Source organism: Mustela erminea, chromosome 7 (genome assembly GCF_009829155.1).
Source record: "Mustela erminea isolate mMusErm1 chromosome 7, mMusErm1.Pri, whole genome shotgun sequence".
Lineage (NCBI taxonomy): Eukaryota > Metazoa > Chordata > Mammalia > Carnivora > Mustelidae > Mustela > Mustela erminea.
Window position 1 is genome coordinate 20,117,380 of NC_045620.1, and position 26,014 is coordinate 20,143,393.

The following is a 26,014-nucleotide window of genomic DNA, read 5'->3' on the forward strand; positions in this document are numbered from 1 at the left end:
TCACTAAAAACAACTGAAAACCAACGAGGAGCCTGACGCAAGTGGTCTGGTGGAGCTCTGCAGAGAGTCTGGGGAGCCAGGCGATCCGGCCGTGCGGAACCAGGCCGGGACGTGGCTGGCTCACGAGGCTGTGTGCTTGTTCACACACAGGAAGGGGGCCTCAGCCAGACCGGGGCTGTGAGGCTGCAGCCTCTGACAGTGAAGACCCCTCTCCACCCGGAAGGGCTGCCCGCAGGAGGTAAGGGCGCCAGGGTCAACGTGCCGGGCAGGATCCAGGCTCTGGGGCAGAGGTGACACCGCGCTCCCTCCCGTCTGCGCGCAGCCCCCCTCGCCCAGCACCAGCTGTTGGCTCTCCCGTTTGGGATCTCCAGTCTCCCTGCAGAGGATGTCGACCCCGTACCTTTTCCTTCTCCCACTCCCACAGCAGCTTATCACGATCAGCCCTGGTTCTAAATTCACCTTTACAAAAGTAAGTGTTTCTGACCTCTCTACGGCAAGATCCCAATCAGAAACTGGCAAAAATTAGCACCTCTTCAGGCCTTTATTTAAACGACATCCCATGGTTTGCTCCATGAGCTCCCAAGGGCGGACGGCCACTGATCTTGTCCACGGAGCCTCAAAAGCTGCTGTGGCGCCAGAACATGAGGCTTCTTAGCAAACGTCAGGCCCTCTCGCAGAAGTCGTCACTGGACCATCTTAAAATACAGACCACGAGTACCACGGGTGGGAGGGAACACATTTACTTGAGGTACAAAGGTTTACTATTATTAACAAGTTATCACTATTATTTACATGTTTACAAAATGGAAATAAAAATGACATACATGTTTGGTGCCAAAAGTGGCACATCCAAACTAAGATCAGTACAAAAATAAAGTTTCAAGCCACATGTTTTTGACATAAAGCTCACTGAAACAGGGGAGAAACCCGGGCGGTCATGTGTTGAAATGCAAATATCATCCCCGCGAGGACACCTGGGGGCGACGCTGGACCCCGCGCCTGCTGAGAGGGCGCCCGGGTTCTCGCCGAACCCAAGCAAAGAAACAAAAAACAAATAGACAAGTTATGTTCCTGAGCTACAGAAGCTTAGAGCTTCTAAACTGTTGTGAATTCCTGCGGCAGAAGGCTCCCGCCGGGGGTGAGCAGAGCTCACCAGCGTTCAGCTAGTGGCAGCGTCGGGATGCGGTGTCATACGCGGAGAAAGCGAGGCCCGCTTGTGAGACAGAAATCCTTCACTAACCGAGAACAGTGCACACGAGTCCCGCCGGTCGGTCACCAAACCTTGTGAGTCTCCTGCTCATTCCACCCGGCAGCATGGCTGGGGCCCCGCCAGGGCGAGCGAAGGCAGCCCCGCACAGCCCCGCACACCCCGCACAGCGCTCCAGGCCGCAGCGGCCAGCCTTCCTTCCTGTGCCCCACGAAGCTGGGCCAGAACCGAGCGCCGGGCAGAAGTGGCATGCTGGGTCAGCAGGAGCACTGCATGAACAGACAGCACGGCCCTGCCCATCCCTGCTCTGCCTGGGTGCAGCGCGGCGGGGGGCCTGCCCCTGTGCAGTCTCCCCGGGCTCCCAGCAAGGAGCACAGATGCCGAGGGGAGCAGGAAGGAAAGGGCTAACGAACGGGCTGCGGCCCACTTCAGAGCAGCAGGAGACTCCATGTGAGCCGGGGCCAGCTCGCCACCCAGGGCGGGGGACCACAGTGTGGAGGAGAGGGTGCCAAGTTCCCTGCGGTGGCAGCCGAGCTCTGCTCACTGGTCCTGGACCTTGGTCCTTTTGGCTTTGAGGGACAGGTGCTGCAAGAGAAGAGAAACCATCAGCATTAGGGGTCGCTCAGACAAACAGACTGGACTTCAGCAGGACCCCCACATCAATGATCATGCCAGCGCAGCCCTCTGGTTCGCACATTGTCGGCAGATGCCGTGCCCCTCAGAAAGCAATATGGAGGGGAAAAGCCCAAGGAACCAACAAAGACGATGGGCCTTCAGTAAGGTCCAGCAACCCAAGGCCTAGCCCAGCATGGCCGACCCTGGTCACCCAGGGCTCCGTGGGAAGGTGTCGGTGGGACACACTCTCCTTCTGCCCCAGCCCCTAGGACAGCATCACAGCCAAACCCCTGAGCTCAGGGGACTAGGCTCAGGCTGGACATCGCCTCATGTTTCTATGAATTCCTTGCAAATGGTCAAGGACGGTACCCTCCCCATAGAACAAGGACACCCATGCTTTCACCAAGCACCTCCATGTGCAGGGACATGTGCTCGGGGCCCTGGTCCCCACAGACCGCTGGTAAATGCACGTGAGGGAAGACACACAGGAAAAGAACACGTCCTAGTGCCACCCTTTCCCTTCAGAAACATCACTCCCCCCCAGTATAAAGAACACAGGATGCATAACCTTATAATCGTGGGCATCGGATAATAGCCATTTGGGGGACAGAAATATACTTTATGTTCTAAAATAATCCCAGAAGTGCTAGTAATCCTAAAGCATGAGTTTAAGGCAGAGTATGTAAACAGAAGCTTTGAATAATGGACCTCTGTTCACTGACTGAGGAATCCCGAGTACCCCCTCATAATCCTAAGCAAACAAACAAGAGATACCCTAGCATGCAGTGGAATCGTCACATGAGGGCCTCCCAAACTGACTGCTGGTCCCTAACATGCTCGGTGCCCAAAACCTGCACACCCACATGGGCTGAGACAGCAAGGCCACTGCTGATGGGGAACCATGGGCCCTGGAAGGACGCAGGGTGTAGGAGACATAACACACTGTCCAGAAGCTGTACCCACTGACGGAGGGAATGGGACAGGTATCTCGAGGAGCTGCAGGAAGTCCCTTTCTAACCACATGTGGGGGAGAAACAACCAGTACAGGTTCTTGCAAAGGCCCCAGTTAAGAGGGTTTTGTCTAGATCCCAAGGACACCTCTGAGAATCAGAACACAAAATTAAGGACAGGAAGGCGACTCCCTGAGCAGGCCACCCTGTTCCCTCCAGCTGGGAGTCTTGCGGTGTTTCCGTGATCTCCCTCCTCCCTGCACTTTACCCAAGAGGACCCCTCCAGCTACCGTTAGGCGCTCCCAGCCCTAGCCTGAGCATGGGGCTGATGTCATCGTGCCTGTGCATAGGGCCATTTTTGGTGTTCGTTTCTTAGAAGAATCCAGAGTATAAACACAGCCGACTCTGGACCATTTCAGGCCTCCATACAGGGAGAGAGTGACACTCGGAAAACAATAGCAATGGAAAGTCACCCACAGTCCCAGGAACTGCGCCAGGGACCCTCTGTGGGCGGGGGGAGGCCACGGGTTGAACAAAGGAGCGTCTACCATACATGGGTGGCCAGCGGAGACCTGCAGGGCTCTTGAGGAAATCCATTCATTCCAGACAAGTTAACAGTACAAGTACCTTTGGACTATTTGGGTAAGAAGGGGCCAAGGTTCTTGGGGGGGTTTCAGGGCCCTCGCGCTGGGAAGCTGTGGCACCAGATGACTTGTAAGATCCTGGCATCTCTAAAAATACTCTGATCACAGGCTGTGATCGGAATGGATCATGAGCAGAACAACAGACATCTGGAGAGAAGAGACCAATGCAGAAATCTGGGATTGTCATTTTCTTCAGATTTCTGGGGCTATTTGCTCTAACTTGGTGGGCCTGAACTGCGGTTTTGAGATGAGAAGGGAAAATGACTCAGCTTCTAGCTTAATCCTGTTCTCCCAGAGTCTAAATGGATGTGGGACAACTTCGGGTTCACCCCCCCCCCGCCCCCGAATGCTTGCATCCTCCGGCCTGAACCACAGTGTCTCTCGGCTTCTAGCTGGCGGTTCCCCTCACTCCTCCTGGACTTCGGAAGTCCGCTGCTTCCCACCTGAGAGGTTCTGGGGGAAAAACACTCTCTCACTTGGGGTGTGGTCTTGTCAGCCCAACACAGCACAGGAGACACACTCGGAACGTGTCTCTGTGCCTGCGGCTGACCTGGTTTCCAGCTGAAGCGTCTGTATGAGGATACGTGAAGAACCATACAGGCTTGAAATACTTTTCATTTGATTGGATACAATTTAAATGCTTTAAGATGGTTTTAAAAGGACAATTTCCCCTAACACTGGAGGGACAAGAAGAGCCTTCCATTTTATGGGGTCATGACTCAAATGTTTCCAGAAGGAAACAACCGAAAGGGCTGCAGCACCCAGACAGCATCACTCACAGTGAGCAGCCGTTCCCCGGCCCCCGCTGATGGCTGCCAAGCAGTAATGTGGGCCCAGTGCTGGCAGAGGTTTTTTTTTATTATTATTATTTGAGAGAGAGGGAGAGAGAGATACAGCAGGAGCAGGGGGAGGGGCAGAGGGACACGCAGTCCTCTCACTGAGCAGGGAGCCCAATGCAGGACTTGATCCCAGGACCCTGAGAAGAGGATCTGAGCAGGTCAGTCGCTTAACAGACTGAGCCACCCAGGCGCCCCCTAGTGCTGGCAGACTTACCATTTCTTTTAAGAGAAACCCGAAATCTGTATTTCCTATGAAATCTCTCAATTTTTAAACGCACCCATCAATCTTTTAAGTTTGGGTTGAAAACACTGCAGTCTGGTTACAAACCCTGATGAAGTAAGAGGTTTGGACTCCCCTCTCTCGGGTAAACAGTCGTAAAACTGAACAAAGTAGCTGAAGCAACTGTTTTCCAGCACTGGGCATTATACAGCACAGGCAGTAAAAAAAGAAAAAAGAACTAATTCAGAGGACAGGACACGACCAGCAACGCGGCAGACTTCAATCCGACTATATCAATAATTGCATTAGGAGGGATTGCACTAAACACCCCAATTAAAAACATGATGCAGACCAAATGGAATGAGTCAATGGAAGTTTGTGAGCCCTGATTTACCTGTTTTCACTCCAGCCTTCCAAATATAACCACCACTTAAAGATCTTGTTAGAACAATGTACGGCCTTCCCAACCCATCCCAAGGAACAGACGATTTTTTCTGTGAAAACGAAGAAAACCAAACTATCCATTTCCTCCACGAGGCTCACTACCCTGCTGGTCCCCCTCCGAGGGCCTGCCACGGAAGAGTATGCACCAAACGCTGACATGCGACAGCACCCACCGCGGTGCAAACCACCTCAGGTGTAAGCTTGCAGACCAGCTTACGTGCTTGGTGAGGCCGTCATCATCAGAGAGTATCTGTGCCACTCCTTGTGAACATAGTCCCAAGTGTGACAGAATTTCTTTGAAGAAAGAAAAAGCAGAGGGGGAGAGGAAGAGCCAAAGATACATTATTTTTGTCTTTTAAGTTGGAGGGATAGATTTCTAAGTGCACTTCTCTCTGAGCAAATGGTATAGGGCTTTCACCCAGAATGGGGGAGAGATATGGCAGCGGCCTTTCCACCCCATGCACTATCGGGGGAATGAAACTGAGGGCATGAAACTGGAGAATCGACGTGTACTTAAAAATACAAAGAGGCAGCTAACAGGTGTTTTGAAGGCTAGTCTCTATTGACCCTACCGTTCCTTGTTGATAGAAGTGGGGAGCCAGCTCCAACAGCCAAGCGGATTCGATAGCAGTCACGTCTCTCATGTAATACTTGGAGGTCTGTATAACTTCATTGTAGATAACCCTAAAAGCAGGAGAAAACAGGAATTTCCTATACCTTATGGTGAGAACCCAGAGCCACAGCAAGCAGAGCTGGCGAGTTTTCCCGTTTCCCGGGACCTCCGGTGTGTACCAAACGCGCTTCCGCCTCATGACCTGACTAGTGGGTAACACGTGCCATTTTACAGGGGAGATCAGCCTGACATCACTTACAGAACATCTCACTTCTCACTTCTGGATTCTCAGTCTGTATTTACAGAACTCTCAACAGAGCACACTGACTTTATTCCAAAATGTAGAAAGAGAAGCGAAGGCTTGCCTGATTCTGAAAAGGGATGGAAATGAACCGCAAAGAGCCACTAGGAACTTTTGAGGTGGAAATATTCTACATCTTACTTGGAGTGTGGGGGACATGGGTGTACATAGCTGTCACCACTCTCACTGTACACGAATTATACCACGACTTACAGGAAAACAGGAAGAGTGGGCGCCTTGCCTGAAACTGAGGTAAAAGACACCAAAAAGCCAAGAAGATAGTGTCAAATCCGCAGATTTCCGAGTGCACACAGTAGACAGTCATCGGTTCCTGAGCTATCTGAAGTGCTGACACAGGCTTCCCTAATCACGATAAACACCCGGCCGCACTGCCAATGTGCCCGCCTCTGAAGCCAGCAAACGATCAGCTGCTGAAGGTCAGACCCAGTGAGAGGGAGGGGCCCTCTGCAGAGGCCGGAGGGGAACCGTGCTCCCTTGGCACCCTAAGGTGATGCGGCTGCTTCAGGACTGGCTCTATTCTGCCACGCTCTTTGCCCTTCAGGGCTCGTTAGGAATGAGGCAGGAAAAAGAAGTCTCCCCACTTATGCAACTCCCAAATTAGTCAACCCAAAGTCAGCAAACCCTTGGGAAAGGATCTAGAACCGAGGTTTGCTTCCCCCTTCTAATCACTCTGCATGCTGACGGACACAGGGCAACATTTCTAAACCCAGAACTGACTGACCACCAGCTTCTGGATCTGCAGGCATTACAGGATAAAGTCTAATCCCTTGCCTCGGGGAAAGAGTCTCAAACTTTACCACCCATCAGAGCCACAAGGAGGGCTTGTTAAGATGGGACCCCACTCTCAGTTTCTGATTCAGAAGGGGTGGGCCCTGGCCTGGACATCTGCATTTCTAACGGGCTTCTAGGTGACGCTGATGTATGCCTGGAGAAGCCACTACTTCAGGGCACCAAGGACCTCCCAGCGACCTTTCTGCCCTCTCTCGCTTCTACCATTATCTCCCTTCCCAGGCCCGCTCACTCTCCTCTGCCTTCTCCACCGATCTGTGGGGAAGAACCAGTTATTGTTTTTAAATTCTCCAATCCACTCTGAGAGCAGTATCTTTCTAAAACACAATACAAATGAATTACTAGAAAAATGGATTCTAAAAAGACAGACAAAACACAGACTCCCAATTTTTTATTATCAAATTGGACAAAAACTTAACCAACCTATTAAAGGTCTAAATGCCTCCTCTTGTGTGCGCCTCTCTTCCCTCATAAGCGGCACAGTCTCAGACCTGCCCCCGCCGTCACACACCACCTCGGGCTGGCCTGTGCCGGCCGTAGCAGGGACTCCCCACTTCCCAGACAGGCGGTTCCCTCACCTTCCCGTGGCTTCGCTTCTGTCCCTCCCTCAGTGTGTATTCCCTCCACCTCCTTTTCTGCCCAAAAAGTCCTGCCTGCAGGCCCCCGAGCAAATGTCATCTCGTCCACGAAGCCACTGCTGACTCTCCCTGGCGGGTGACTCGGCAGCCCCCGTGCCTTACGCCCACCCCACCCGCCCCCAGCAGGCCCTTCTCCTGAGCTGCTGGAATGCGTCTGCATCTGTGTCTCCACCAGGCCTGTGGCCCGGAACCCCAATCCGCCTCCACGTCGCTGTGCCCAGCGTAGGGTTTAGCACCTAGTCTGTGGGTGAAGGTGAAATTTTGCTGAGTACATGAGGGAGGACAGGAGTATTGCCATTTGCGTAAGGAAATCTGATAAGAGCAGAAATTCTGTAGATGACTCAGCATAACAAAGTCGACAAACGGGTATGCCAGCTGCTTGCCAGGCCTGAGGACCCACGGACGAACAAGAACCAGGCCTTGCCTTCTGAGCAGTTACAAGGCTCAGAAGCAGACGGCAGCTTACCAGCGAGGCGGCTTCTCTGCGTAGAGGACCGAGGCAGGGTGGATATGTAATTCATGATCGTCACGGATAGTCCTGGCAAAGAGAAGAATTTTAGCCACAGTCAGTCTGAAATACGTGGAGTGGGACACTCCCACAGATGTGTTTCATGTTATCAAAAACTGCACGCTGGTGGTACTTCAATCGAACAATCTATTCTCTCCATCTCCTCTAGTGCCCTCAATGTCCCCTCCCCCACTGCCACCCCAGAAGTCGAGAACAAATCATACAAAAGACCAGCATGTGGCTATTCAGGAAAGAAACATGGAAAATACACTGCTCTGCCCATGTTCATGTTTATCTTCCATACGTTCTCTTTCAAAACTATCTCCTTAGGGGCGCCTGGGTGGCTCAGTGGGTTAAAGCCTCTGCCTTCGGCTCAGGTCATGATCCCAGGGTCCTGGGATCGAGCCCCACATCTGGCTCTCTGCTCAGCAGGGAGCCTGCTTCCCTTCCTCTCTCTGCCTGCCTCTCTGCCTACTTGTGATCTCTGTCAAATAAATAATTTTTTAAAAAAATTAAGAAAAAATAATCTCCTTAGGGACAGAAATAATACATAAGGTTACCTGTACACACTTTCCTATTAAACAAAATTAAATAGTAAAGATAAAGGCTATGGGGGATATAATAATAGGGGGAAAAAGGAAGCTCCGTATTGGACTATCCATTTCTCTACGATAATATTCCAAATGTCAACTCAGATTTGATTCAATTTAATTCAAAAAATAATTACCCAGCACACAACTACTGATAAGCTCAGATCACAAGAGAGCAGCAACAGATTAGGATGCTGCTGGCCAAACCCTAATTATGGGGTGTTGCTGTGGGTGCATTAGGGAAGCACCTCGAGCACCATGATGGAGCTCATCTCCAGCTCTGTGATAGACCAGCGCCCCAGGGTCCTGGCTGTGCCACCAGGTGGCCTGAGTTGATCAACACTGAACTTCTGCCTCAAAGGGACTGACGGACCATGAAGCCGACTTCCCCTCAGAAAATAGGAACGTATTATTCTTGGAGGGGAAAAGGCTAATGACAAAATAATATATGGAGAAAATGCAAAGAAAAGCTGGGGAGGAAGCCTTTGGACAGCTCCCATATGAAAAGAACAGATACATTTTTAAACAGGCTCAGGTGACACTCTGGACCAGAACAAGGCAAAGTCTTGAGGTTACTAGGAGGGCATGGAAGACCAGGGATTTTCTGCCCAGAAAGTGGAAGTGGATGAAACAGGCTTCGGTCTGTGGCAGGCGGCACATCCAGCACACGAAGAAACACTTCCCAACATCCAGAGAGCAACTATGGCCACAAGGTCCCACAGGTCTCTAGAAACAATGAAATGCCAACAGCCGGGGTTGTTTCTCCAGGAAAGAGCATCTCTAACGGTCCTTTCCATTTCTCTTCTTCCGTTATTCGAATGGAAATATCTCCAACCTCCAGGCTTATAATTATCATCCTTCCACAACATACGGATGAGCTGAATATTTGAGAATCATTCCCATCAACTTAAGATATTATGCTGAAAGCTATGGAGTTAACCTCAACTCATCTTTGCAAGGAGGCAGGAGATAAAGAAAACCTATTTAACTTAATTCTGTACTTTCCCAGCACATCAGCTTTCTATGGGGTTTGGATCATTTTTAAGATTTCTCCTTTAGCAGATGACGTCACAAAGTATCGCATTACCTGTAAGCTCCAGTAGAATGAAATCTTGCTGCGTTCGCAAAGAATCCTGAAACAATGCACCTCAGGACTGGATCTGGATCACCTGCACGAGGCGGCAAACACAGCGATGGGTGAGCCCCTGGCCTGCCCTGGGTTCTGCATGTTCAGGCCGGTGCTGTGAGGCTCCAGCCCAGGCTGCGTCAAACCGCCTCGCAAACCTCGCCTGAACCAGCCCCAGTCCCACACCTCCCGGTGCTGGACGCCAGCCCTGGCACCATCTATGGCTATAGAAGGAAGCATGCCAGACTGTTCCTTTAACTCGGGATGCCCCAACCCCACCTGGCCACAGGGTGACAGGACCAAGGTCAGGCACCAGAACCCAAGACAGCACACCACAAGCTGGCCAGTGACACCAAGAACTTTTTTAGGAGAAAACCTTAATGGTTCTTCCATAAGACACAACATTACAACATTATTTCTGTTCTAATAAGCTACAGCACATAATTCTTTACAATTTTTCAAATGTCCCATTTTAATTGGTGTGCCTGTATTGCTACAGTAAACATCTTCCAAGGATAGAGCCCAACCATTTGTTAGATGATTTTCACTAGATACATTCTAAGTGATTATGCAAAGGATAATGCCATGTGTGTGGCTTACAACATAGGACATTCCATCAATTCTAAGACTCACCCTTTCTTCCCCCTTTAGCTTACTGAAATCAGGACAGCATTTTGTTAATTATAACCAGCAATACTTTTTTCCTAGTGGTACATAAAATAATGGCGTGCCTTACAAATGATGGCATCTTAGAACCAATGAAATACAGTACGTTGGTAACTAAGTTTCCAAAAGGCAGTATAATTTATTAAGCCATCAAAAGTACACAAGAATGTCAGTGTCACCGCATTCTTACTGGCAATGTTTTGGCTAAAAGGTACCCCTTCTACTGCACATTTATCAATTACTATGTGTGTTTTTTCTTTTTCTTTTTCTTTTTTTTTTTGAAACCAGTATTTTTTCTAAGCATGCTAAATGAACTCATTCTATGATAGAGTTTATAATTTTTCATCTCTTATGTCTGCTAAAAATACTTTTACTATTTGCTTTTTCTTTAACATCTTAGAAATTTCAAATTTGGGGGCGCGTGGGTGGCTCAGTTGTTAAGCCTCTGCCTTCAGCTCAGGTCACGATCTCAGGATCCTGGGATCTAGCCTCGCATCAGGATGTCTGCTCGGCAGGGAGCCTGCTTCCCCCTCTCTCTCTCTCTGCCTGCCACTCTGCATACTTGTGATCTCTGTCTGTCAAATAAACAAATAAAATCTTTAAAAAAAAAAAAGGAAAAGAAATTTCAAATCTGTACATAATTTACTGTGTTTCCACGATTTTCTCTATTGTTTCTCAGCAATAACTGATAAATCTCAAATCTACATTTCTAACCAAGGTCTGATCCAAGATTCAGTCTCTTCTCTCTAACTGCTACCCAAAAGAAACTTCTATGTAGAACATACATTCTTATTAGGGGAACACTGCTTCCAAAGGGATGATAACTGGCTCTCGGGCAGGGAAGGGATAGATCTTAGATACTGCAATGGCTGTGGCCCACCAAGGCCCAACCCTACCTTACAAAATCTTATTTTCCCTTATGTTTAATTTCTCTTATTCGGAAGAATTTAAATTTAACATCACTTTTCTCCTGAGTGAGAGGCTGATAATGCAAAATAGGTTAAGAAACACAGATGGAGAAATAAGGCTGTCATCTGCTAGGTGACAAGCACAAAGATCAGCTTCTCCCCCAAACAGCTGCCTTTGGAAGCTTCCCATTTCTATCAATGACACCAACTTTACCCAATCACCCAGTTTCAACTCTCCCCTCTCCTGTGAGCGTCTTCACTCATCAGAATTCTGAGCATCTAATATGCCCCTCACCCCGAGCACGTGTCTCCACAGCTTCCCTGCCCTGTGCTTGCTAGGGCAACCCCGCTGCTGGACTGAACCTGACCCCCACTTGAGGCCTGCTGTGCGACCTCCCAGGCCCAGCCCCACTGGGCTCCCGTCTGCCTGCATTCCTATCACATCCGCACCCGTCTGCCTGAAGCACTGATGGCTCTACTCCTCTAACTTCAAAGGGAACTGAAGACCTCACACCGTAGCACTCAGTCTACCCGCATCAGTCTCTCCCTTCCCTGCACTGTTTCCTGAGAGTCAGCACCATGTCTTGGCCATTTTGTAATCACTTTGTTAGGATAGAGGCAAAAATAAGGCTGAAGCGGCAGGAATGAAACTGCCCGAGTCCGACTTCCGATTCCACCACACACTCGGCGTGTGACTTTCCGCAAGTTTCTCTTGGCCTCTTCGCCCACTGATCTCATCTATCAACAGGGATTCGAGCAGTACCTAGTCACTAGACCGGTGTGCGCACTAAATGAACTCACAGTGGACACGCTCGGCACACGGCCGGCCTGCTCTCGGCACTTGGGGAACACTAGCAGGGACTCGTGGTGCCAAGGGTACCGGGCACCGGGCGTGTGGCTGGCCCTCGATGGGCAGCAGCCAAGTGAATGAGCAGGGGGGTCACCCTTCAAGAGCACAGGTTATAAGCCACACACAGATCTGGATCAGCTGAACCAGCTATGCTGTCCTGAACGCAACTGAATTTCTCCCTAGGACTTTACAACCCATCTGTAAGGTAAGGAAAGTATCACCCACACCACACAAAGTATCCCTGTGACACCACACCTGCTGTGGTGTAACCAAGCATGTCCTCAGTTAATGGTAGTCACAGTCACGGCCAGAAGCCAGAGACCAAGGCTTACGCAGTGCTCCTGTCTTACCCTAGGGACTGCTGAGGCTCAAAACACAGACTTCATGAGTCATGTCTGCATTTGAACGTAAAATCTAATTTATATGGTAGAGCCCTAAATACTACACACTTAAAAGCAACTTTTCTTGCAAAGCCTACATGCAGAAATTAATAACTACGTAACATGCAATGACGTAAAATGCTAATGATCCTGAAGTCTTGTCAGGGCTTGTCAATTTTTTCTTCCCCACTAAGAATAGCCCTAAGAAATAAAAATGGACCTCCCTGGAAAAAACAAGCTACTTTTATACGCTCAGCTTTGCATCAACACGGGCAATTCCGTGTCTTCCCAGAGGAGGTATGGAGCATGCCATGCCCTCACACCAGCCTCGCACGGACCATCTGCAAATACATGTCAACGGCACAGAACGGGGTGTCGCCGGGTGTGAAGGTTTGCTCTTACCTTCGCTAGATTTCTTGGGCACTTGAAACTTGACAAGAAGCTTCTTCAACTGCTCTCGCACTGTCGCCGCTCTGACAAGACCCTTGTAATTCAGGAAATGTTCCTGACACCACTGAGAGTTTTTATTGTGCTACAGGGCAACCCAGACAGAGGAGGAGTGAGAGAAACGCAGACAAGTTCTTGACCATGGCTACACTGCAAGGTGCATGGTTTCCTTTGCCCCCCTTCGCTTACTCAGTGGGACAAGACCTTCCCGTCCTAATGGGCCCCCTTCTGCCCCATGCTCCTCAATGGATGCTGATCACCACACATACCATCGGACTGCTCTTTCGTCTAGCTTCCCGTGCCAAAGGGCAAAGGAGAACTTCCAGACAGTTACTTTCAGTCTGAAATACCCTCTTAAGTGGCGAGTTAAAAGAAAGAACCACTTCCCTGTGGGTCCTTATAAATTAACTTTGTAAATCAACTTTCTGTGAGTTCATCATTCTAGGAGACTCCGGGCGCGCAATGACACTTGCCAATTTAGAAATAATTTGCAAATGACTACTCTTTATCCCCAACACTTAATTTTTCTATCAATAGTGCTTAATTTTATTCGACATTCTTAAGTAGGATCATTATGTCTTAGACTACATTACTACGGTGGGGATGTATCTCTGAAATTCTACTCCAAGCCAAAAAGGAAAGCATTTTGAATAAGAAAATGTCATCCACAGATTTCCCAAGAAGGCGACTATACACTAACGTGGTATAGACGTGCGCCCGCCTTCCACCGGCAGAGCGAGCTTCAGAGTGCAGATGGCAAAGCTGCGCTCATACAAATGAATTTTAACTCCTGTAACTCGTAACTCATGATCTCAGTAAGAGATCAGGCTTTTCCGAAGACTGTTCATTAACTGAATCATCTCCCTTATATCTCCGGTGAAACAAAAACCTAGGAGTTCTCTTCTAGAAGTGTTTAAGAAACAAATACGAGACACTGAAAATCAGAAATGTTTAATTCCCCTCCCACCCTTTCCTCTACATAAGAGGTTTCTTACACTTTTCGTCTTTAGAGCTCTTTTTCAGCAATTTTTGGTAAGACTCTTAAGCTGTATTATTTGCTTAGTTTTACAAAATGTTAAAAATGTTACAGAAAAACACAGACGCGGTCCTCTGCACCCGTCCTCACGGCCGGTGCCTGCTGGAGGAGAGGCGGCTGACACAATCTCAAAGACACTGCTTTGAAGAATTCAACTCCACACCACACACTCTTGGCCTCACTTATTTGGCAGAAAATAGAACAGGACTTGCTACTCAGATGTCTGCCAGTGCTGTCCAGCAGCACCGGTGGGTGTGAGACGGTAGCGAGAGGGGGAGGCCGAGCCATCAGTGTGCTGCTGATGCGTCCCATCTCCAGGCAGGGGACAGCCAGGAGCGACTCCTATGTTCTTCCAGGCAAAATCACAGCACAAACCCAAGCAGGGGCCCCACCCGTGGGTTACTCGGCCACCGCTTTATAAACTGATCTGGAACCCTCACTCCTAGATCACCCTGAGTTGGGTGGAGGGGCCTTTTGAGTGGCAGCTGTACTTACTTTGATAAACGCTTCATACACGTTGAGCATCGTGAGATGATCACCCTCTTCCACAGCAAATTTTCGGTGCACTCGAATCTGGAAAGAACAAAGCAACATTCAGAAGTCCACTCCCGTGAGCCTCTGGTACTGGGTGGTAACACTACAAGCAGAAGAGTTCATGGCTTGCAGAGTCAGAAAGACCTGATCTGTAGCTGGTCTATACCCGGTCTGTACCCGGTCTGACTCCACCACCTCCCCAAAACCTCAGACTGGTAATATACACTTTCTTGGCCTCAGCTTCTTTATCTGTAAAATTGGGATTATTAAACCTATCAGGACTGCTGCGGGATTAAGAGGATTCACTCTCACACCTGCCAGAGGTATTAGGGAAGCGTCAGTGTTCTTACCTCTCTCCTGCTCTACCCAGTCCATACCATCTCTTTCAGAAGAACCTCCACCCCCCCCACCCCCCACCACAGCCCCTAGAAGAATGCACATTCCTGGAGGGCAGGTGGCCAGCAGTCTGGCGCGCGGGAGACAACTCTGTATTCGGAGGCGACCACCAGCCACGCAATCCTTTCAGACCCCATCCCTCAGTTTTCCTTTCTATATGATCCTGGGCAACACCACCCTCTTCTCGCAAGTACAAGAACTCAGCACATACAACACATAAGTAAGCAAACAAATTTGCTTAGTATCTCTAGAATTTTCTCTTTGCATCAAATATCACATAATCAAAGCCTACCTAGCCACCTTCCTGCCTTCCTTCCATTCCTTCCTTAATAGGTATTTCTGGGACACTACCAGAGGTCAGGGGCTGTTCTAAGCATTTGGGATATAGCAGTGAATCAAGCAGTGGTGGGAGCAAAAAACAAACAAGCAAACAAGCCAAATATGGTACAGCAGGTGGGAGGAAGGCCCAGGGGAGAACACAGCAGAGAGGCTGGACCGGGGAGGGGAAACAGTATAATTCCAGACAGTGGTCAGCACCTCAGGTTCCTCATCTTGAAAACGAGTCTGTCTACTCTGAGGAAGGACTGTCAGAAAGTGTAACAGAAAAGCAAACAAAAAAGGGAGAAAATGGACATAACACCAGGCACAGAGGCTGGAAAATGTCATCTATCATGTTACGACTGTCCGGGAAGAAGACAATCACCACACGTCCAAGTTCAGCTCCTGCGTGTGCAAGGCTGCCACTTCCCACTCTTCCGGCAGGAACCAGCCGATTTCACCCTGGCCTGCCTCTGTCAGTGCACCTCGCCTCCAGGGTGCTCTTCGTAGCCTGATTTCTCCAATCTCCCCAGCACTCACTCCTTCAGCCGTGTCTGGTGCCGGGGCCTCGGGCAGGGCCCTGCCATCTCCCTGGCTTAGAGTACTCCTCCACTGCCACCAAAATCAGCCAGCTATGCCCAGGCACTGCTTCTTATATCGCCAGTGCACCACCCAGCTTGCTCCCAGAGAAGCATGAAGGCCATTTCCCTTATGGGGAGAGCAACAGGTCACAGTTGTGACTGGGGGCTCCAGACTATGAAAGGCAACTGCTCCACAGTTGTGCAATCACGAACATGAGTTATATAACCTTTCTGCGCCTCCACCTCTAAAGATGATGAGAACAGTGTTTACCTCCCAGGATTATGGTGAAGACACAAGGGAACACAACGCACATAAAATGTCTGGCACAATGTCAGGCACATCGCAAACACTCAGAATGCAAGTGGGTCCCATCTGCACAGCCCTGTCATCAGCGGTTCCCAGAGAATTTCAACAAGGGAACCCACGGTCGAAGAGACTGGTATGAATTACTTGGGGAAAAGGCTAGACTTACTGCCTGAGACTTCTGGTTTGAGGGGACCACAAAGATATTCTGGATTTGCATCATGGCTGCAATGCTTAGAATTTCCTGAGAACAGCCAAAATTTCCTATAAAACAAAAAGCATGTTTGACTTCAAACATGTACTATCAATGAGAAGTGAAAGACATTTCATTATTTTCCTTATACCATACTACAAACTAAAGTCATATATGTATATACAGTTTGATTGTTAAAGTGCATAACATATCAACACTTTACCCTTCTGAATGTAATGTCCCACATGTGGCCCAGATGAACAGAGGCCCAGGAGGGTTCTGAGAACTCCAGTTACACACCACGGTGGGACCAAAGGAGCCGAGTCACTAAGGGCGGGTTCGCTCCACACCTGTTCCCTACTCTCAATTGGAACAGCTAGGATCCTGGCCAAAATCCGAGGCAGGGGAGGGGGGTGTGGCGCAGAGAGTATATGGGTTGTGTCCCTTCTGCAGTATCTCTCTTCCTGGACCCTTCTCAGGGCTGGTCTCCCTCCTGACAGGGCTCACCTGACCTGGCAAGCCCCATACACACCTAAACCAGGGCAGCCCTCCTCGGGCAGCGACTGCTCACACCTGGGAACAGGGTCTGCAGCCATCAGCATCCGGGGCACACTGGACGGTGACAGCGAACTGTCGCACCTGTCCTCCTCCCCACAGCTTCCAGCCTCATGACTGACACGCACCCCAACCCCAAACTTAAGAGTCCCATTTCTCAATTAAGCCTGAGGTCATCCGGGTGTTTCAAAACTAAAGCTACCCCCCTCACCACGCTTAGTCTGAAATACAGCTTTGTAAATTGCTAGTGCATACAAAAGTTAGCCAAAAGCAAGAAGAAATTCTAATTGCTTTTCCTGGTCGAGGTGGCGGGTAGATGATTCTGACTTGACCTCTAACTTCAGAACTTTTGCCCCTTACTCCCATCCTCACAGACATCTGAAGGCATCAGGGAAGCTGGGCCCCTTGTGTGCTGGTGGTGGGAGTAGAAAGGGGTGTGACCTCGGGAAAATAGTACGGGGAGGCCTCCAAGAATTAAACACCGAATTATTGGATGATTCAGCAGTTCCACTGGAAGCACACACCCAAAAGGGAAAGCAGGGACTCCAACAGACACTTCTATGCCAGTGCTCACAGCAGCCTTATTCACAACAGCTGGAAGGTGGAAGCAACTTTTATATTCAGTAGTATCCACCAGCAGGAGAACGGCACACACAGGGAAACACTAGGCAGCCTTAAAAAGGGGGCATTCTGACACAGGCTACACCATGAATGAACCTTCGAAGACAGTATGTCAAATGAAATAAACCTGTCACAGAAGGGCAAATATTATAGGATTCCGCTGAAGGGAGGTTCCCAGAATCATCAAATTCATGACGACAGAGTAGGAGGGTGGCTGTAGGGCCGGGGGGAGGAGGGAGTGGGGAGTTGGTGTTTAATGGGGACAGAGTTTCAGTGTAAAAAGAAGAAAAAGTTCTGGAAATGGATGGTGATAAGGGCCGACTGAAAGTGTGAGTGTACTTAATGCCTCAGAACTTTACACTTAAAAATGTTTAAATGGTACACTTCATGTATTTTTTATCATAATTTAAAAAAAAAAAAACTTCCATGTTTAAAAAAAAAATCAGGCGTCTGTTCTAGGCCCCCAGGAAAACAAAAACTGTCTACTGAATGAATTAATGGTGACTGACACAGATTCCCCAGTTAACCACATGCCCAAGTCAGACAGCATTAGAGGAAAGCTCCTTCACTACACGGAATATATCATGCCCTCTTCCCCAGGGTGCACAAAATTCAAAGAGCTAATCCTGACAGAATCAGTGAGAACTACTGGTCTCCACCTACCTGATTCAAGCAGCATTTTTGCAAACATGGGGTTCAAAGGAAACTCTGCGATTCTCATGCCAAGAGGTTCAGTTAGGCGACAGTCTTTGTCCAGACCTGCCGTAAGAACAACAACAGAAATCAGAAGGCGTGTACCTTCTGTTGGAAGATGTACGGTTACCAGGATAAGCACGACGGACGCTACGAAAAGGTGTCCAAAAGATGAACCTCGCTACCAAACTCAATCTTACATCAGAATGCGGTTACATTAAAAGAAGAAAAGACCCACTCTGAGCTCCCGAAAAGCCAATTTTGAAAAACTGACACTTCGCAGAGCTTCAATTCAAGGACTTCATTCCCAGGGAACAGGCTTGCGGCCTCCTCCTGCTTCCCACTCCCCTCCCCCACCCCGGAGACTGCTCCTTCCAAATGCAAGTGCAGATGTCCCAGAAGGGCATCCCGAGCCCTCCGTTCCTTGCACATTACGAGAGCAATTACAAGGCCAGCAACTACAAATCTCAATGTCTGCCCAGACCTCTCCTGGGTGCCAACACCAGGACTATTCATCCAGCTGCCCCCTGGGCAGTTCACTGAACTGGGTGGACTCCAATTCCCCACATCCCTCCTTGCCCCTGTGCCACCAGCCAGTATTCAGGTATGGGTTTCCGGAGCTGCTACCATGCAGACTACTCCCAAGGCAAGCCATTAAAATACATGCTGCAGAGCTCAGAGTAAGACGGGAAAGGTAATTTCTCTTCTGTTCCCATATAATCATCTCTTGGAAGGCGATAATTCAGCTTGTAGCTGGAGATTAAGCTGGGTGGTTCCCCTTGCCTTCTCCGGCTTCCTTAGGGCAGTGAAGAAATAGAAAATATTTTAACTTCCTGTTGCATTAGAGGCATATCAATCCAAATGAAAAACTTCTCTGTTGTCAATGTTCTCTCATACACATTACAGACGACCCCAGGAAACCTTGCTTTCAGGGTCCTATGACATGCCTGAGAATAGGGATGGAAACCCGTTCGGCATACACTCACTCTGGGCTGACATGACCCAGACCCACATAACGGCCTTCTAAATCCATCTTTTAAATCAGTAATTGGCTATTCCTTTGGGGGAAGTATCACAAATGTAATGAATGAAGATGGACCCCATACAAAAAAATTAACTCCAAAATGGATAAGGATACTATGTGACATATCCAATCCAAGAAATGTTGTATTATTCAATAAAAAGGAATGAAATATCAACACATCTATAACACGGATGAACCTTGAAAACACTGGCTGAAGGAGAGAAGGCAGTCGCAAAAGAACAGATGATATAACTCTGTTTATGAGAGATGTCCATAATAGGCGTGTCTACAGAGACATATTAGATCACTAGTTGCCTGAAGTTGAGAGAAGCAGGGGAAAGGGAGTAAGGAAGGAGCACTCATAGGTACAGGGTTTCTTTCTTAGGTGATGAAACTGTTCCAAATTTGAGATGATGGTCATATAACCCTGTGAATATACTAAAAACCACTGAACTGTACACTTTAAATGGGTAACTTGTATGGCATATGAATTATGCCTCAACAAAGATGTTAAAAACAAACAAAACAATCTCAAAGGACTAAACCTCTACCTAAACCTACTACCAAACCAGACAATATGTTCATTTGGAGCAGTATTCACAGAAGGCAGGTACTTCCTGAGCAGATGAATTCAAGGCTACAGTTTTCTCTATCTTAGAGTAAACACTACATTTTTAAACAATAGAATAGAGGCTCTTACAAAGCATGGTGTTTCCTTGCCCCAAAGAACTCCATGGGCTAGTCATCGACCCAATTCTCCACAGGGAACTCCAGGAATGGAATGAGGGGGGACAGGAAGAGAATGCTGAGCCAGAGATTTCAGGATGGGGTGGAGGGACTGAGAAACAGGCCTGAAGACATAACATCTAAAATACTGGTAGGGAATCTTCAAGATGTCTTTCAGGAGTGAGGCTCTAACAGTTCCTGATGTACCAACATGCTTTATAAGTTCATTGCCATAACTGGACTTCATGTACTATTAATCTAATTATGGTCCCACCTTTTTACATCCCTGAAGCTTAAGGGTTGTTAAAAGAATTATATATATGGAGAGAAGCAGTCCCATCCCTGAAGATACTAAGAGCCCATGAATACAACCAAACCACTATCATCTATAGTAAGCAGATGAGAGAACATGTAATAGACAGGCATACCTCCCAGGGCATAGAGTAACTCCAACGCTTGAACCATCGACTGGGCTGGGGGGGGCTGTAAAAACATAAGAATCCTCCTGAAGTCATTTCTTCAGGTAACAGACATAAAATGTGACCATTTCCTACTCAAATCACTCTTCCCTCTTATGTCCCCCACACATCCCAGCCTCCGTGCTTGTATTCACATTGGCGCCCTTGCAACGGTCTTCCTCTCCTTCATAGCATCCTTACTGCTACTGGGTCTTCAATCTCGGCTTGATTAAACTCTGCCCCTTGGAGCCCTCCCTCATGCTCCCCTCCACCAGAAGTGATGGGTCCCTACTTCGAACAACCTCCCTGTTTTCCTACACTCTCATCAGACACTTCTGACTTTCATCCTTCACAGTCTCAACCTTCTATTCCAGCAACCCTGGTGGGTAACACTGCACCGCCCAGAGCCCAGTGCCAGGCCTTCCCCCACAGGGGGCAACTGACACACGCAGAATCTGAATTCTGAAAAGAAAGAATGCTAGGCAATCTGACATTCTTTAAGCAAAGATGCTACTGTGACCTTCAGTGTGATTATCTGGTCCAAATCACAGCTCCAGTATGTTCACCTAAACACACACTGACTAGATTGTCTCCCTGGCCTCATCTGTTTGGGGACCATATATGAACACTGTTTCAACACAACTGGAAGGACTGCATATGTATAATTTTAGTTTGTTTTTCTGTATGGTTTTCTGGGGTTTTTTTTTTTTTAAGCCCAGAGGAACTTCACAATGATTACTTGGGATGGCTGCATAATAGTCCAACGAGGTCATACTCCATAAAAGACACAGTGCTTTTCAGTTCTTTGCTAATTGAACTAAAACTGCTAAATAAACAAAATTGTATATGGTCTCTAATTTCAACTGTTAAAAAAAAAAAACAAAACACACAGTTTCAGGGAGAAAATAACATGAAGGGAATATATGAAGATGAAATTGTACGTATTTTCCTCTTTCCTCAGTTGTCCAAAAGTTTATGATCTTCACTATTCTATTTAAAAATTTAATATACAGGGCACCTGGGTGGCTCAGTGGGTTAAGCCCCTGCCTTCAGGCTCAGGTCATGATCTCAGGGTCCTGGGATCGAGTCCCACATCAGACTCTCTGCTCAGCAGGGAGCCTGCTTCCCCTACTCTCTCTGCCTGCCTCTCTGCCTACTTGTGATTATCTATCTGTCAAATAAATAAATAAAATCTTTAAAAAAAATTTAATATACAATGATACTATAAACATTATCATGCTATGCACGTCCTTTTCTTCTTTTGAATTATTTTTTCAGGAGAAATTTCCCTGAGAAGAAATACCAGGAGTTCCTACACCTCATAAAATAATGTCAGAAAGCCCTCCGGGACTGAAGCAGAGTACAAAACCACTTTCCCAAACTATGTCAGCTTTGGACTTTCTCCTTTTTCTTCGTGTTTGATCCCTTAACTAATGCGAAGTGACACCTTTCAGCAATTTCAATCTACACTCATTTCTCTTCTGGAGAAGCCATACATGTTCCAATGTTCATTTACTATTTGTGCTGGTTCCTTTGCTTTGGCTCTTTCTTCCAGTGGATATTTATTCCAAATGATTCATGAAAAACTGCAGCTCTCAAGATGCTGATATGTCGTTTTTGTCATTATATGCTTTCCTTTCATCTTAGATGGGAGACTTTTCTTAAGCTTTTAATTTGCATACACTGTTTATCTTCTCTATAATTTCTTGCATACACCAATAATCAAAGAGTATATTTTTTCCATACTTATGATAAACACACAGTTGTTTTCTTTGGGAGAGAGACTGGCATTTTCTATTCCTTCATTCACCTAGTTCGTTATGACATATAAGACATGAGGGACTTTATTATCTGAGAATCCAGGCACGTCACACCATGTAACAATGCAACTGGGAGAGAACAAGAGTTAAAACACTAGTCTTCAAATCATAAAAATTCAAGAAGAAAATATGACTGAATGTTTACTAACTGACCTAGAGGTGGGGAAGTGCTTCATAAGGACAGGAATAACAGAACAAATCACAGAAACAGAGACAGAAAGATTTTACCATGGAAATACTTATAATGTCTGCACATTAAAATAAATAAATAGGGGGCCTGGGTGGCTCAGTGGGTTAAGCCACTACCTTCGGCCCAGGTCATAATCTCAGGGTCCTGGTATCGAGCCCCACATAGGGCTCTCTGCTCAGTAGGGAGCCTGCTTCCCTCTCTCTCTCTGCCTGCCTCTCTACCTACTTGTGATCTCTCTCTCTCTCTCTCTCTCTCTGTCAAATAAATAAATCTTTTTTAAATAAATAAATAAATAAATAAATAAATAGGAAAATACAAAAAACTAGAAAAACATTTCCAAAAAATACTACAGACAAAGGTTAATGTCTAATTAATTAAAGGACTCTTAAAAATCACAATAAACACTAATTCTAACAGATAAATGGCTTCACAACTCGGAAGAAATATAAAGTGGCCAATAAATGGTTTTTTTTTTAACTGTCTTTCGAGAAATCAAAGAATGAGGTACCGATACTTGTCCTCTCTTCCTTTCCTGACATCAACCAAATTAGCAAGCCTCTAACAGGGCATGACAGAGGCACAGTGCATGGGGCAGTGTGTGCTGCTGAAGCTCACAGCGGTTTGGCCACACATCACGGATGTCCAAAACGACTACGGCTGTTTGACCCAATAATTCCCCTCCCAGGAATGAGCCTCAGGAAACAAGGAGAAAGTGGATCAGCCCCGAGGACGTCCCCCGCAGCTCTGCCGCAGCCCTCCCGGCTCCCCCAGTGGTGACTCTCCCTCACGTAGGCCTCCGCACACTCGCCATCCCGGGTCTCCCCACCTCCTGACCTGGTGGAATCCTACTTGGGTTTCAGGTCTCACTCCACCCAAGACCAGCCGGGCTGGGGGTCCTTCCCTTGTCCCTCAGAGCACTGGATCCACCCACGGCAACTACCCACTTACTTGTCACCCCCCGTCAGGCAAGAACAGGAAATGTGTCTGCCCTGTCTGGCCCTGCAACCCCATACCCTGCACGGGGCCTGGTGCAAAGCAGGCACACGACACATGAGCTAAGTGGAAATTAAAAAAATTTTTTTTAGAAAGTGATGCATTCTAGCTCATGTCCCGACATTCACCTGTGGGCAGTCCGGACAGAAGCAGGACTTACCGACATGAAGTGGAACCTGAGGACGTTGTCGATTCCGAGCGCTTTCAGCTGGAGGATGACAGGCGCCAGATTGCTGCGCTGCATCTCAGGGACGGTACTCTGAGGCAGCTTGTCAAAGGCTTCCTCTGAGGATAAGAAATCAAAACTGCTTGGGGTCAAATGCCACAATCAAACGCAATCATTATGCCCACAGGACAGTTTTCCTTCTCTAGTGAGAGGCTCGAAGACTCTAGGATCAGATATCACGACGCGAAGTTGTCTCATATTTTGAAAAGACCATTCCATTTAAAAAATACCTTAACCTTAGCAGTTTCTATCTTTATGAACAACGTATCTTTACAGAAGTCTGTTCTTTTCCTTTAGGATGCTTTTTTAACGTGCTTTTTGTGAGAACATGAAATCAAAGCCCCAGGTATGTGCTGGATCACAACTGGCGCCAGGTCCCACAACCTCTGCTTGGGGCTGCTGCAAGTCTAGAAGGCAAGAACCGTACCTATAAGCGAAGAACAGTTTCAAGCAAATCAGTATACAGAATACAAAAAACGAGCCAATCTTACAAAGAGCAAAAACTGTCCAAATCTAACTTTTTTAAAACCAACAAGCCAGGCCCACATGGCGCTCAGAATCTGATGCTACCCCCAACAGATCAACGAACGCTCATGGGCCCCCTCAGGAACAACAGGCGACCTCCCACAGGAAAAAGCACAAGGCACAGAAGTGCCAAGATGGAAGAGGCCGGAGAGCAGATAGGGAGGAAGAGACCTTGGAGGCCTTTTCATAAAAGCCTGACAAACAGGGCAGTTGGAGGGGGGCAGGGAGAGGGAGAAGGGATTAAATCACTTTTGTATATATTCAGAAAGCTTATGGATTAGACAGAGAATGCTCTACCCACTCACATCAGTCAACATTTTAACTGCACACACCCTCCTCAAGACGAGGCTGGCCCAACCTCCACGTAGATCGTAAGGGTTTTGTTAACTAGAGAAAGGAAACAACAACAAAAAGTGTCATGAAGAAATAGCACTTATCACCAAAGAATTTTTTTCAAAAAGGCTGTGAGTGAACAGATAACCAGTGTTCTGAGGATAGACAGACAGAAATGGCCATAGGCATGGGTTTAACTGGGAGGTGCTAAAGAACAGGCAGCAGCAGAAGTTCCTGAAGTTTCTTGAGTTTCGAGAGCATCTTGGGGATGGTTTTTTAGTAGGACAGCCACACTTCCCAAGCACACTGCTGACAGAGGGAGAAGTGAAGTTCTCAGATACCAGGACAACCCTGCTAAGAAGCCACTCACAGGAAGCAGGTGCTGCCCAAGAGTTAGTGACGTTCAATTAAACTCTACTGAAGACCAAGTATGTGAGGCCCTGGGCCAGGAGTGGCAGGAGCAGCCTCCAGAAGCTTCAGTGATATGAAAAGGTCTGGGACCAAGACCAAAAACAGTCACCTCCAAGGCTGGGTCCCAGTGAACAGTCCTCCTGAAGGAGAATGGAGGCTCAGGGAATGAGGAAGCAGTCACTGCGAAAAGGCATGTGAGGTCACTTCAAGAGGGAGGTGTCATCTGAGAGAGGATCTGAAGGATAAAGGGATCTGTTGGGCAGAAGGAACAGCCCAAGGAAAGGTATCAAAGATAAGAGATGTGGAAAAACAGAAAAGTTAAGTTCAGGAAGGGCAGAGTGTAGCTGGGATGGAGTGCAGGGCATGTATGTGGACAGTGGGATAACATAAGCCAGGAAAAGTCCTGTAGGGTTTTGAGAAACGGTCCAGGGTCTGAGCAGGTAGCACCCTGCTCAGGACTCCATTCTGTGAAAGCTCATGTGGAAGCCAGTCAGCCAAGAAAGTCTACGGGCTGGATGCCAGTGCACCCCATTACTGTCAGGGGGGCCCTACCCAACCCCACTCCACTAAACTCCTCCTAAGGAGGCCAGTGACCTTTCAACCAAATCGGCCTGCCTGTCTTTAGTCTGCATTCTGTGACATTGTTTCTTTGGAACATGAGGCAACACTGGCTATTTCCTCTTTAAAAATAGCCTGACTCCCTCAAAAAGTTCAACACAGAATTACTGTGTGACCCCACAATTCCACTGCCAGGTGTCTGCTCAAAACAATTAAAAACACGCATTCGAAACACACATTTTCATAGCAGCAGCTATTCACAAAAGCCAAAGATGGATATAATCAACTGATACAGAGATAAGTTGTGGTATATCCATCCATGGAATATTATTCAGCCATAAAAAAAGAATGAAGTCCTGGGGTGCCTGGGTGGCTCAGTTGGTTGCACATCTAATTCTTGATTTCAGCTCAGGTCATGATCTCAGGGTCGTGAGCTCGAGCTCCACGTGGGGCTCTGTGCTGGACAGGGAGCCTGCTTGAGATTCTCTCTCTCCTTCTGCCCCTATCCCTGCCCCCAAAAAAGAATGAAGTACTAATACAGCAGAGATAAACCAGGAAAACATTTAGCATTCATTATGCTAAATGAAAGAAGCCAGACACACAAGGTCACAAATTATATGATCCCATTTATACGAAATATCCCAGACAGATAAACCCACGGAGACAGAACAGACCGGTGGTTGCCAGGAGGCAGGCAGGCGTGCGGAGAAACTGCTTAATGGATAAAGAGTAAGGGAAATATTATGAAACTGGACAAGCAGTA

The 26,014-nt window shown here is 47.8% G+C and overlaps 1 protein-coding gene across 5 annotated transcripts in view; it reads right to left on the reverse strand.

The window, feature by feature from the left end:
* Positions 1-526: 526 nt before the first annotated feature.
* Positions 527-26,014, reverse strand: part of DHX35 (DEAH-box helicase 35) — a 66,624-nt gene continuing 41,136 nt past the window's right edge. The window contains exons 13-22 of one of the 5 annotated variants that reach the window (XM_032350672.1): positions 23,359-23,483; positions 20,166-20,220; positions 17,958-18,053; positions 16,095-16,189; positions 14,288-14,365; positions 12,712-12,841; positions 9,467-9,548; positions 7,748-7,819; positions 5,492-5,603; positions 527-1,792 (exon numbers count right to left, since the gene is read on the reverse strand). In XM_032350672.1, the coding sequence (XP_032206563.1) occupies positions 1,748-1,792; positions 5,492-5,603; positions 7,748-7,819; positions 9,467-9,548; positions 12,712-12,841; positions 14,288-14,365; positions 16,095-16,189; positions 17,958-18,053; positions 20,166-20,220; positions 23,359-23,483 (890 nt within the window). In that variant the 3' untranslated portion in view covers positions 527-1,747. Of the gene's footprint in view, positions 1,793-5,491; positions 5,604-7,747; positions 7,820-8,278; positions 9,106-9,466; positions 9,549-12,711; positions 12,842-14,287; positions 14,366-16,094; positions 16,190-17,957; positions 18,054-20,165; positions 20,221-23,358; positions 23,484-26,014 lie in introns of those variants that run through there. The other 4 variants (XM_032350674.1, XM_032350673.1, XR_004287488.1 and 1 more) reach the window with 4 other exon arrangements.